Source organism: Schistocerca gregaria, chromosome X, assembly GCF_023897955.1.
Source record: "Schistocerca gregaria isolate iqSchGreg1 chromosome X, iqSchGreg1.2, whole genome shotgun sequence".
Lineage (NCBI taxonomy): Eukaryota > Metazoa > Arthropoda > Insecta > Orthoptera > Acrididae > Schistocerca > Schistocerca gregaria.
Genome location: NC_064931.1, coordinates 389,355,062 through 389,368,985, shown reverse-complemented (window position 1 = coordinate 389,368,985; position 13,924 = coordinate 389,355,062). Strand labels below are relative to the sequence as shown.

Below are 13,924 nucleotides of genomic sequence, written 5' to 3'. Positions count from 1 at the left end.
TGCAGCCATCAGTTTCAACTGCACCAAGCTGTGGAGTAGTTTTACCTAAACAAATTGCATAACTGTTTCAGAACTTGTAGATGAAGTGTCTAATATATCCATTATGAACAAAACAAGTAAACAATGCAGACTGAAGAAAATAGGAAATGTACTCTTCTTCCCTGAACTTAGAGACTGATGAAAGTTTTACTACAACAGCAGCATTAAATTTTCTATAACACACACATCATAAATAAGGAAGCATGGAAATTAGGTTTAATGTCCCAGATGTAACTCAAAACAGAACACAGTGTCAGAATGCACAATGATGGCGAATAAAATTGCACTTGTTCATTACAAAACCATTCACCTTAATCAGTTAATGGAAACAATTAAAATCCTATGTCTGTATGCCACAAGAAATGTGAATCCCACTACTTCTGTACACATGGTATGCTACACACAGGGCAGACTAGCATTCAACACCCATTAACAACATAGTCATTAGGGACTGCCCACAAGCTCAGACTTTCGCCTAGTACATACGAACACACCACCGTCTGCCACTCACTCTTGAGTGAGGAAGAACAGTCAGATGTTGCCAATCTGAATACGTAGTGACAACCAAGTCACCATGGGATTCTGACAGCACCAAAAATGTCGCAAGTCTCCTTACTCGCACCCTGATGTCACTGCAGCTTTGAGCAGCAGACAGAAGCATGTTGACCTGACAAATATGGCTTCCAGGTGCGTACAGACGACAGTCAATTCTTCTTGTGTCTGCTCACAAGCACAGTCCTAGCTATATTGTACTTTTTTTTTTTGAGCCATTTCAAGCAAAGTATTCATGTAGATGTACATATTTCTAGTGTCAAATGTGTAGCTATTGATGGATGCACAGAAATTGACAGCCCAGATGCAATTCATAACTTATGTAGGAATCACACTGCATTCTGTATGAATGTTGAGGAAATAACTGAAGAGTGGTAGTGTAAATATTTTTCTTGGAAGTGCATACCAACTGCTGCTGCAATCCTAAAAGCATAAATAAGATTGGTAGACTGCCACCTGCTGAAATTAATATATTGAGTGACTGTATTTATGGTTATGCAATTTATACTTTTGTTGAAAGTTTGTAGTGACATCATGCAAATAAGTATCTCCCAGTGAAATTGGGGTTATCTTTAACATTCATAAACTATATTACTCAGGAACACTATGGATCTATGTTGGGTAAAAAGGAACTCAAGGAGGTAGTCATACAATTCCAATAACATTCTTCCTTTATTTGGAAGCAAGCAACTGACATTGATACAAAATCACAACAACAAAATTAATTGAGAAGATTATAAAAGGCAGCTTTAATTTTAAACCAGAAATGAGTTACATAATTTAAAATGTTGCAGTACATCAGATCACTCTGAGTAAGTTGACAGTCATGATATGTCCTTTACATATGCCTCATTAGTTTGATTTTATACAAAGATGTCTTTATTTAAGTAGGTTTCCAAATCTGAAGTAAGACCGGAATGTTCCCTAACAGATGTGATGCGACTTAGTTCAGCTGCTGCTCATTTGCATCTTGTTCACCCTTCTGAAAGTTGACTGGCATCGTGGCCTTGGAAGCTGGCAGGAGTTGGTGGACCTGGTGTACTTTGTTCTGCTCAATTACTACTAACACTCCTCACTGTGTGCTATTCACAGAATAGGATTTTTAAAATAAAAATAAAATAATTGACCTTAACTTTATTCTGATTATTTCACCATTGAAATATAAACAGCTGAAATTATAGCCATTAACATGCACTGCACACAAATGCCATGAGGTATACTTTTATCAAAATTTTACTTCACTACAGTAAATAGACAAATATCCTGTGTGTACAATAACGAAGTTATATTCTATTAGATTTACAAGAATAGTGCAATGAGCTAACCTTGTGTTTTGTTACTGATGGTAGCTATCATTCCAGTATCACACATGCAACTTTGCCATTTTCTTCTTGTGTGCACATTTCTCTAAGTTTTCATCAGCCTATTAAATTGCTTCAGACCGCTCTCAGAAATATTACTTTTTTTATGCACTAAGTTTCAGCAAGACACAAATTGATCAGTCTTCAACAGTTGCCAACTTCTTAGGGGGAGAAAAAAGAAAAAAAAAAGCAAACAAGATGGACCAAAAGCAGTTTTAAATTCCATTCTTTGTGGATGGCAATAAATGTGCACAATCATTGTCTCTTGTATGCACTTTTTCTGAAGTGGACAGTAATACATCTGTAGCCATGGTACAAATGTAAATCAGCACTCGTTTCAGAATATTTCAAAATGTTTTGCAACATTGGTAGAAAAGGGGGAAGTATTTATAGAGAAAAACAGGTTTTAAAAGTGGGTATTTTACTTACATATTTTTTGCATTCATAGCATTTGGTTAATATATTTTATGCAAGTTCTAATACAAAAGTAGTTGGTGTGTGAACAGTTACTACAGAGAAGTATATGGGCTTTCTATGAATCAAGTGAGCAATGCTTTGGCCACAGTTCCAGGCAGACTTCCTCTGGTGATAACATGAGTGGTATCATTGCAACCCTATGTCAAGGATTTGGAAAAAGTGGAGGGGGAGGGGGGGGGGGGGACAGATGTAATGCTTCAAGCTGGAAGGATCTGATTACAATTTATACTGGTTCTCACAGCATGATTTGGTAGAAGTTACTACTGGGAAAATGCTGCTAAGACATTTATTGGAGACATCTAAAAACTACCAGTGCTTCCTGCTCCTTGAAGTGTTATGTTTATTACAGCACAAGGTGTGTAACTTGACAAGTTTTGTTGCCTATTGCTCACTGATATCTATGACTGTAAGAGTTTGTCATTATTATTACATTTACTGTTTGACAGGGGTTTCGTTATTTCAGTGGCCTTTCTGATCTTCTGTGCCCTTTTTACCGCAAATGAGATGATTAGGTAAGTTGTTGAGATGCACTTGTCTTCGAGATTATATGAATGTACATGCACAAAGACACCCTATGCTAACGGCCCCCTCACTTCTCTGTAATATACTAAATAATACAAACAAAAACTCAGAAAATACTACAAGAACAAGAGCAAATTTTTATAGCTTGAGAAAATGAGAAACTGATGTTTTTTCATATAAATTAAAGAAAACTATTTTAAAAAATATGTTGTGCTACTGTCTGTACTTAGGAACAGTATCAGTTACAACTACCACTGCACCTTCATGCCCTTAGACATACACACTAACGACTTAACACTACATGCTCACTACAATCATCCTTGAGATTAATTATAAAATGAGAGATCTCAAGAACGTTTTGTCAACTGTATACTACGTTAACATGTGACGAAAGCTCAAAGTTTCAACAATAAAATTGAGCCACATGGAATGAGTTTTTAAAGCTGCGCAACAATTTTTAACATTTTGTTTCTGTGCCCTCTACCAATCAGAAGTTCCACAATATGGGGAGTCAACATAGTGCAGATGCTGTACAGTACTTTTAAGGTATTGGAAATTTAAAATTCGTTTTTGAAGCTAAAGTTTCTTAAATTATAGTTTTGATATTCAATTTTTGTGAAGATACAACAGAAAAAGAAAGGAAAAAGTTCAGGAGCGAAAAACACAATGAACAGATACACAGTTCCAAACTGAATTGTTCCTGTGAATTTTCCTCCAACACGTTTTGACTGCTGATATATACTCCAAATCCTCTTCCTTAGCACTGGTATCTTTGTGAATAGTGTAGTGCATCCTCTTCATGGGCAGACCTGTCATAGAACAACTGTCGAATGCATTAGTTGTATCCTGCCTTTGAGACGATCCATCTTGTGAATCATTTTTGCAGCAACTTTATCTGCTTCCACAAAGCCATAATGAAAACTATTTGTCAGAACAAAAGGGCATCATCAAACTGGACCATGTATCACAGAACATGTTGAAGACATCCTCACTGAGGACTTCATCAGCTACTGTTACATAGTAGTCAGATGTGTTGTGACAAATCTTGTTTGGAAACAAAGATTAAGCCATGCCAAGTACAAGTGATTTACGAGAAACAGAAGTTTTAGACTGGCTGGTACACTGTTCTAAGTTGTAGGAGAAAGATGGAGCATGTGTCACTCATTTCGAGACTATCCACTATTCAGAAAAGAAAAGAGCATTGTGTGTTTGCTTATGATCTATTTGTCCTAAACGTTGACTATGTCTTTGCAACACAATGGATATTGTGTCTTATTTTTAATTGTACATCTTCAAGTCACAAAATGATCCTACAATCGGTTCCAGCTTTTAAAATAACATTAAACATTCTTTAGAAGCTTCCTGGTCCCGATTTGGCAACAGCTGAAAATATCACCACTATGGGATATGCAATCATCAGGAGACTGAGGCAATATGCACACTGTCTACAGATGAGATAGAAGTGTCACACATGGATTTAAAATTCCATTTACGTCAAATGATGCCATTCCACCTGACCAAAGATAGGGAATGCCCTCAATGAGAATACTTTGCTGTTTGTATGCAAGTGATCTTTAAATGACCCAAATGAAATGGTGTTTATGAGCAGTGAGTGGCATTTTCACTTAAACTGGCCAGTTAATAACTGGAACTAACATTTTTGGAACCTTTAAAAGCCTTACATAGTTCATAACAATGAAACTGTGACAGTGAACTCCAAATGTTATCTACACATCCTGAACATTTTCTTTCAGCCAGAAATGCAGAGTGAATGAATAAACACAAGAGTGTTTATTTTCAATAGGATGGTGCAATATTATACACTGCAGAAGCATTGATGGCAGTTGTAAGGGACAGTTTCCAAAGACACTTCATTTGTCATTTCGGCGACATGCTGTGGTAATCAACACGCCAAACTACCCATCGTGACAATTTATTTTGAGGATATCTGAGAGTGTGTCTATGTCAAAAAACACCAAAGCCCAATGGAATTGGAAGCTGACCTTAAAGGAGAATATAGATTTGATCACGCAACGTTTGTTGGGCCATGTTATGAGTAACTTCTGACAGAGTTGAACACAACATATTATTCGTGAGACTGGCTGCTACTTGGACAACATGACCATTTAAATCACACAGCATGTGTTAACATTTGATTCATATAAATTATAAGTTTTTCCTTAAACATCAAAATACTTTCATTCATTTGAAAGACATCAATTTTCTAAAGGTCACCCCCTCTTAATTTGATTTTAGATTGTCCACAGACTAACATTCCTAAACCCGAAAGTAAAATATGATATCAACTTCCTTAAAAAATGCCAAGAAAAATATTTTCCTGGTAGCAAACTTGCTGTAATACTAATTACATTCTACCATGTTCTTCAAGTTTACTTATTTTTGGTTGGTGGCTTTGTGGGGGTTGAAGGGCCCAGATTACTTATTTTCCAGTACCAATCAAGTCATTGGCCGATATTATTCTAAGTTAACATTTTCATATGTGTATGCATTTTAATACTGTATGCAGACATGCTGTGGGGGTACTTATTTTCCATAAAGTGTGTTAACACCATATGGCACACAGACATTAGTTATTAACAATACTAACACAAGAAATGCATATGGACAGAATCTACAAAAATCTCTGCAAATTTTTCTACAATCCCAGATGGGAAATTGATTGTTAGTCATCTTGTATGGCAGCTATAGCATTCTTCCAGGACAGGTAACTTCCCCACCATGAGCACGGCTCATTTTTCAGTTCAAAGACCGACTACACCTCCCCGGAGTTTCCTTCCCACTTCCTTTATGCATGCAGACAAAAACTTGCCTGAGTCCATGTTTATATAGTGGTGTTTTTTCAGTTTAAGTGAGCATTTATTAGAAGTTGTTAACTGAGATTTTACATAAAATATGTTCCTATGAAAAATGGATGTGAAGTGTTTGATTTTTTAAGTGTAATGGTGTCAGTGATCTATGTAGTGTTGCTGGGAAAGGGACTGGTTAGGTAAATGTGGCACCTTGCTGCTCTCTATTATTGACCGCAAGTCGTAAGTAAGTGTTGTAGCTGATAGGTGGTGAATTAATGACTGGCCAGAAAGTTACTTCTATCATAATTAATTTAGTTACTGGTAAACCACATAAATATCCTCCATCCAGGAATTGCTGGCACTTGTAAAGTGGGCTGCAATGAGTACAGCCATTTACCACACAGTCACAGTGTATCTTCCAAGGTGGACGTGAATATGTCTGATGGAACAGACCTGATCATGTTAAAACCTACAACAATAATCTGCTGTAATGTGTTGCTTGGCATATGATGAAGTATTTAAGTTCCAGAACACCCAGGTGACCTACTCCGTTGCAGAGGGAGACAGTTTAACCCTCTGTGCCTCTTCAGATGTTGGAAACGCTGAGACTGAGATGAAGCATTTGATACCCTTCCCGCTGTGAAAAGTATTCAAGCCATTAATAGTGGAGACAATGAAATTAACGTTGTTGAATACATGTTGACAGCATGTTACACTTTGACCAATCTCTTCAGTGTGATAGACAGCTGACACCTCCAGCTGTTCAGCTTTTTTTTACATTGCATTAACAATTGCAATTAAATACTCAATAAACTGAAAATAGCTCCATTATATAAACAAGAACTCAGTGAAGTTATTTTGTCTACTCACGTTAGAAAATACTGGGGAGGTGTAATCTGCGCACAAACTGAAGTGAGAGCACTCGTGAAGAGCAAAACTGCCTTTCCCACAATAATGCTACAGCTGCCATACAGGATGACAAGAATCAATTTTTCCTCTAGTAGTGTAGAACAGGGCGCAGATATTTACGTAGAGCCTGTCCACACAAATTTCTTGTGTTAATATTACTAGTAACTCATATCTGTATTTCATGTAGTGATAACATATTTTGTGGACATGAACAACCCCACAGCATGTCTGCTCACTGTGTTGCCAGTGATTGATAAAGCACACTGCGGAAGGGTTGGTATAACTTTGTCACACACTACACTTGCTTCTTTTGATGTAGTGGGATAGAGAATGCGGGGATGATCTGCTTGCTGTTTAGTTTGAGTATCTATGAAGGAGAGTAATGCACAACCACAATCTGGTGACCTGTCTTCCCTTATGCTTTTACTCTCTCCCTCACCCTTCCTTATTCTGTCACATACTGAGAATGTATTTTATCCGTCAATATTTAGTATTTGTTGTATTAAATAGCTGTTCTATTAAAATACTAGTTTCGTTAATCTGATTTTTGCATCCTCTGCATCATGAAAACTGTTAGTCTCAGAAAAGAAATATAGTTTAAGGATCATTTTTGCTAAAAGCCACAGTTTTCCAGTTATTCCAGAAAACCATCGAAGGTGACCTTTGGAACCAACCCCCCCCCCCCCCCTCCCTGCCCCCATTACCCTGCTCACACTCTACCAATCAGTATTTTTAGGTATGCTGCTCACAACACTCCCTCCTACCACTGAACAAATGCTTAACTAACAATTTTTTTCCTCTTAATTTTGCTTTGTTGACTGGACTATATTACAACATGAGAAAATTCAATGCTCTGAGCATAAAGTTGCCTGCAACAAAAATAACATATTTCAAGGCAGACATCCCACTAGCATAAAATGTATGAACTCTTTGACAGTGCAGTAAACTTAGCTTGAATAAATTTTAATATGATTACATACAAAAACCGAAACTACTACCAATAGTCTGCCGTAACCCCAAAACAAAATAGTATATAGATATCAAACTGATACCTATTATTATTCTTTTATGTACTAAACATCAGTAAATAAATCTGTGGACTCAGCCAACATATTGACAAACTTTAGGTCACTCTTGCAAAACACAAATTCCATGGAAGTTTCTCAGACTGTATCATTTTATATACAACTTTTCAGCATTAATATCTAGTTAGATAACTTATAGCTGAATATGGAAAGCTTCATATGCACACCCTAGCCTCACAAATTGTAATTTCTGAATGAAACCAAAACTTTATGGTAGAACAAAAGCAACACAATGGGCAGTAGATTATCTTCTCACTAAATAAGACTTTTGAAAAGAGAGCCAGATAAAATTAATGAAATATTTTAATTTAAGTAGATTTAGTTTTGTACAAACAAAACTATGCAACATAGTTCAAGAAATCCTTAATCAAGAGAAGAATATTGTATCACTGTGCAACTGCTGATTTGTGCAACAAAAATACTTACGGTATGAACTCATTTTCATTTTCAAAAATAAAAAACCACACATACAGTAAAATTAAGGAAGGGGGAAGAAACAACCACTAAATGAAAATGTACATAATCTTTATCACGATCTAACTAATACATATAAGTACACCAACAAACAGAAAATATTTCAACATCACAAAAAAATCAGTCAGCTGCCTTTTTAAAATGTAGCTACTGCAACACAAAAACTTAGAATCTAAATAATAACTGCAGACAATTAAAATCAAAATTAATACATCTAGTACACATTGATCACAATTAATACATTCAGTTTTGCTTACTAACACAATACAGCCCCACATAGCACACAGTTCTCAGAATAACAAAGGGTTTATACAGGTACTATTTACATGATACATACATTGTACATAAATATACATTTAATTTTTAATCTTAGATGGGTAGCCCCCAATTCATTCCTCTTAACTTGATTTCTACTATACAACACTTATCTCACATTTATATTTTCACTGTCTCTAGCATCAGATGTGTTAATTATTCTAGCAAGGGGTTAATTAATTTTTATGGTTTCTGTTAATTTTGAGGTGGGGTACCTCACATGGATTAGCAAGACCTCAAGACTTATTTATCATGTACTGAACAAGGCACATGGTTTACTACAAATCCAATTCAATCACTTCCAAACATTTTCTTATGCTGTACCATTTTGAATATGCTTGCACCAGACAGAAAATGTGATCAGAAATAGGAAAGAGGATGGTGACTAATAGATTTATTAATAAATAAGAAACAAAACTAACACAGATATCTCTTGGATCCACCAGTTATTAGTCAATGGCTGGGTATCCTGTCACAGTTGTAGAACAAGTCGTCAACTTTACTCTGTTACACACACACACACACACACACACACACACACACACACACACAAGGCCTATTTTTGGTTGGGCTATAGGGTCCCAGAAATAAAATACAAATGGTTCCAATTCCCAAGTTCCAACTAATGGTTTTGAGATATTTCCATTGTTAGTAAGGAAAATATAACAATTGGTAATCCCTAAAATATTCCCATTTGGGAATACCCCTTCATCAGATCACTGGGATTTTGCTGAAAAGACAGCAACTCTAGAATAAACATGTCTTAACAGCTTGTCTGTTTTTCACTGTAGGCAAGCATGTAGGAAAATTCATCTTAGATCAACTGTATGACTTTCCTCTTGGCTACAGCTTCAAAGAAACAAAATACCATACAAAGAAGCAACCAACATAACTTTAAATGTTACTTGCTGACTCAATTATGAGGAATTGCTTAAAATGGTATACTGGCTCACTTTTCTATGCAAACTGAAGGGATGACATCTAGATGTGCATCACATATGGTAGCATGTCTGTGGTCCTGGAATCAGTTTTCCGGATGGATTGAACGAAGTGCAAGGGGCGTAGCAGGATGTTCATGGTCCCGAAGTCATCAGTGGGTTTCCTTAGAGTAGGCAGTGACAGTGTAGGGGGGGAAGTAGGGAACTACTTTTGTATCGCTATTTATCTTGTGCAAATTATGTATGAAGAAAACATTGCACAATAGGGACCAACCGAAAGAGGCAGTGCAGTTGTTGAAGTGCTAACATCATATTCAGAAGGTTTGGGAATTTTTTCCTTTTTTCCAGCCATTCTGATTTAGGTTTTCCTAAACCATTTCAGGCAAATGCTGGGATGGTTCATTCATCAAGGCCATGGCCAACCATATGTCCTATCCTCAAAGCGTACTTATATATTCTGTGTGTATCTGTATTTTTTGAGGTTCCTATTATCATTGTATTTTGACAAATCCTCTATCATTTCAAGATGATCCCTGGATGAATAAATAAATGACATGCTTTCCAGAAGTAGCAATTTTTCTTTGTTATAATGAAGCAGAAATGATTCACATGCCACACCATGTGAAAATTAAGGTGACACTATACTCAGTCCAATTCAATATGAACATAGTAACTTCAAAATACAGGAAAGGAAAGTACTTACATTCATTTTTTAAAATGAAGATTCTTCAAAGCATTACCATTCCTCATTTATACTGACTCTTGTCAAGATATCCAGTAATTACATTGTATGTTGACACTTGTCTGTAAAACTGCTATAATACACATTCTTCCCATCAGATCACTGAAGTTAAGCACCATCAGGCATGGCCAGTACTTAGATGGATGACCAGCCTTTGCAGCAGAGGCAATAGGAGGGGTAGAGGTGTAAGGTCCCTGGTCAATAATCTTCGTGCTAATGGTCTGGATTGAATTAGAAACCTCTCCTCAATGTCTCATGAAGTGAGAGCATGCAACACTGTTGTGGTGATCTGTCCATCGGATGGGGTCGTTAAGCTCGGTGGCCCTCTTGCTGCTCTTCGAGAGGAGTAGGCTATGTGCCAGCTCCGGGTTTCTCTCTCTCTCTCTCTCTCACACACACACACACACACACACACACACACACACACACACACACTTCACTCACTCCAGTCACCTACACTAAACATCTACACTTACACAGACAGCTCTTATACTTCATATAAGAAAGGTGCCTGCACCTTTCCTTCAGGGTCTCCCAGTCATTCATGTTCTATGACTTGACTTTACTTTGCTTTGCTTTCTTCCTATGTGTATTAGTTTTGGAGTCATTTCTTCTGTCATAACTACACACTAACACAACTGAAAAGTTATTTTCACTGTAAGAAAGACAGAATCACTAGTTTTTAGGAACTGACAACTAAAATAATAATGCATTTCCTGAAATAATCTGGGGGTTCATTTCTTAGTCACTATCTCTGTATAAACACCTGGACTCAAAATACGAATGCCATCTAAATAAACAAGATAATACTCATTAGAAAATCAATTAATTCTAGAAAACTTCTTTATTAAATGCAGCATGTGTGCCCCGTTCTCCATGAAATGTCAAGTGCCTTGTTGGTAGCCGTCTCAGTGCTTCTAGAATGCTTTCACTCAAATATGAATAATTTTTGGTCTACTGTCAGACAGCAGACACACAAAGCCACTGGACTCACTGCTACCGAAAATGTTGACTACTCTAACTTATTTGTCATGATCACAACAGTGCATTGTTTGTTCAGCTACAGTAGAAAGGAAGTTTAGGCGTTAATGTTATTACAGACAGTTCAACAAGGGAGTCGTCGTACCTTCCATGTAAAGGCTTGAAAGTTTTTACCCTCCTAAAGTAAGGGCTAACAAACACTTTTTTAAATATTAATTCACGAACTTGTATGTTCCATACATGATCAATTCAAGCCAAAAATTGGAGGCGGCATACGTTCAGGAGGGAAAACTGCAGAAAAGCATACAGCATTATATGCCCAATAATTCAGTTTCTAAGGTAAAATTGCCTGTATGATTAATGACAAATTATAAATACATATCTTATGTCAAGGGCATTTCTAAATGATGCTCATGTATAACACCAAAGGAGGATGAAATTAACAAATTAATGAAAAAAAATCAGAATATAATTTAAATGTGAGATAATGATGAAACATGTTTGAAAATTGCAGCTGTCACAAAGTTTTGAAATTATTTAGCTGAAAAAAACTCATGAAAATAAATTTCTTCCCCCTAACTGAAGTTTTCCTCATTATTAACTTGAGATTTAAAGTGAGTGGTCATATGTCTTCCAAGTTTGTCTCTTCGGGTGAAGCTAAGATCACAATATTCACACTGATAAGGTCTGTCACCACTGTGTGTTGTTTTATGTCTTGTCAGTTTATCTCTCCTATTAAATGCAGCTGAACAAATTTCGCATACATACGGTTTATCAGAAGAATGTATTTTTAAGTGTCGATTAAGTCTGTCTTTTGAAACAAACGATTTATCACATAAGTCACAAGGCCAAGGTTTAACATTCGGGCACGACAATTTGTGCGCTGACAATTCCTGACTCGATGCAAACTGAACGCCACAATCTTTACAAAATGAATGGGTCAACTTGTGCAAATTTATGTCCTCTTCACGCGTAAATACTCTAGAACACTCATCACAAACATGAATAAACTGGCGCCCAGAATGAATAGCTTTATGTCTTGCAAGAACATCCTTTCTTGAAAATGATGATGGACACTCATCACAGATATATGGTTTCTCTGTGTGGACTTGTAAATGATTATGAAGTTTGTCTTTACTGCTAAAGGTCATTCCACATGTTTTGCAACTCCAAGGTTCTGCTGCACATAACATTTTGCAATGTTCGGTCAACTCGTCAACCTCCGTGAAAGTCTGACCACAATCTATACAACTATAATGAGTCTTTAGATGATTAATCATTTCTTCTTCAGTTCCAAATGGTTCCTTACATTCTCGGCACACGTGAACTGCAGAATTGCTTTGCTCTGATCTTTGCTCTGCAGCCGACTGCATATCAGTTTCACTTTCTGAAGCTGGTTGCGTATCAGTTTCACTTTTTGAGGCCTGTTGCATATCATTTTCACTTTTCGGAAGATCTCTTTCGAGTCTGCGCCGAAGAGCTTCAGGGTGGAATGCACTTACTGGTTCAAATTCTGTTACCAACTGCCCATCGGAGTCGATACCTTCATTGACAAATAATATTGGAGCTCCCTCGGCGAGATCTGGCGAAGAACTGCCAGGAGTTCCCTGATAATGCAACAGAAGAAAATGCTTTTAAGAGTGTAGAACAGAACGAAAGTAATAAAATAGAATTTCACTAGTTCAGCTCTCAGATAACACTGTTGCCTCTTCCACATTTAACACTGTGTTTTACAGTAAAAAACAGCTATCAAGGGTAATGGCAAGGAGGTAACAAGGCACTGTCTTCCAATGTTAAACTTTAAGTATCAGTCTGGCTTGACAGGAATTCATCACAGCTAATTCTTTTAACAACAATTTGGACTGAAAATGGCAAAAAATCATGATTAAATTCAAATTTTCTTCATTTCAATGTGTTTGAGGAGATGTAGCTAAACAGAATTACAGTTCCATTTTAAAATTCTTACAAACAGTCTGAATACTATCAGTACTGCTGACTGGATCTGTTAGCTCCTTGGTCCTTCCCTCAACACTGGTCACATTTCAAGATAGCTCTAGGGCAGCACAAACTTTTCTTATCTGAGAGTGAGCCTTAGATCCTGCAGTGCACAAATGCACCACAGCACTACATTTATTTTGTTACATTACTGCCATTACATCCTTTTTTACCCTCTTCTACTGAATTTATTTAGAGAATCCACCATGAAATCCATTGGCTGAATAAGCAAATTGCTTTCTTTCAATTCATTTTATGTTCTGTACTGAAATTTAGTTCTCTGGAGCTACGTATCTGAAAACTGATAATTGCAGCATCAAACTAAGAAATGTGGATTTCTTATTAATGAGTGCCATGTCAACAGAAAACACAATATTAACGAGAAGAAGAAACATCAACTTACAGGCATTATGGGCACATATGTGATCTATAAAACTGAATTATTTTAAACATAAATTCAATGCTATAAGAGCTTAGTCAGCTGAATTATTTGGAAGAAGAGAATTGCAGCAAATATTTATTTTGCTTGGATTTAGCAAGGCTTCAAGCTATAAGATAAACACCCTGACACTTTTTTGGCTAGCATTTACAAAACTTTCTCAGAATGATGGAAACATTATGGGTAATATTGACTTTTAATTACATAAATGAAGATCGACAACACATTACTCTTTACACTTAGTATGAAAAAAAAAATCACACACATTTATATCCCTTAAATCAG

General features: G+C 36.5%; 1 protein-coding gene across 4 annotated transcripts in view; it reads right to left on the bottom strand.

Annotated features, from left to right (window-relative positions):
• LOC126298775 (zinc finger protein 875-like) overlaps positions 1-13,924 on the bottom strand; it is a 71,317-nt gene that overhangs the window by 20,229 nt on the left and 37,164 nt on the right. For 2 of the 4 annotated variants that reach the window (XM_049990230.1, XM_049990231.1), the window contains exon 6: positions 12,731-12,812. The exons of 1 other annotated variant lie outside the window; for it this stretch is intronic. Coding sequence is in view for 1 of the 3 variants with exons in the window: in XM_049990228.1 (XP_049846185.1) it covers positions 11,781-12,812 (1,032 nt within the window). In the remaining 2 variants the exon portion in view is untranslated. Of the gene's footprint in view, positions 1-8,263; positions 12,813-13,924 lie in introns of those variants that run through there. One more of the 4 variants, XM_049990228.1, reaches the window with a different exon arrangement.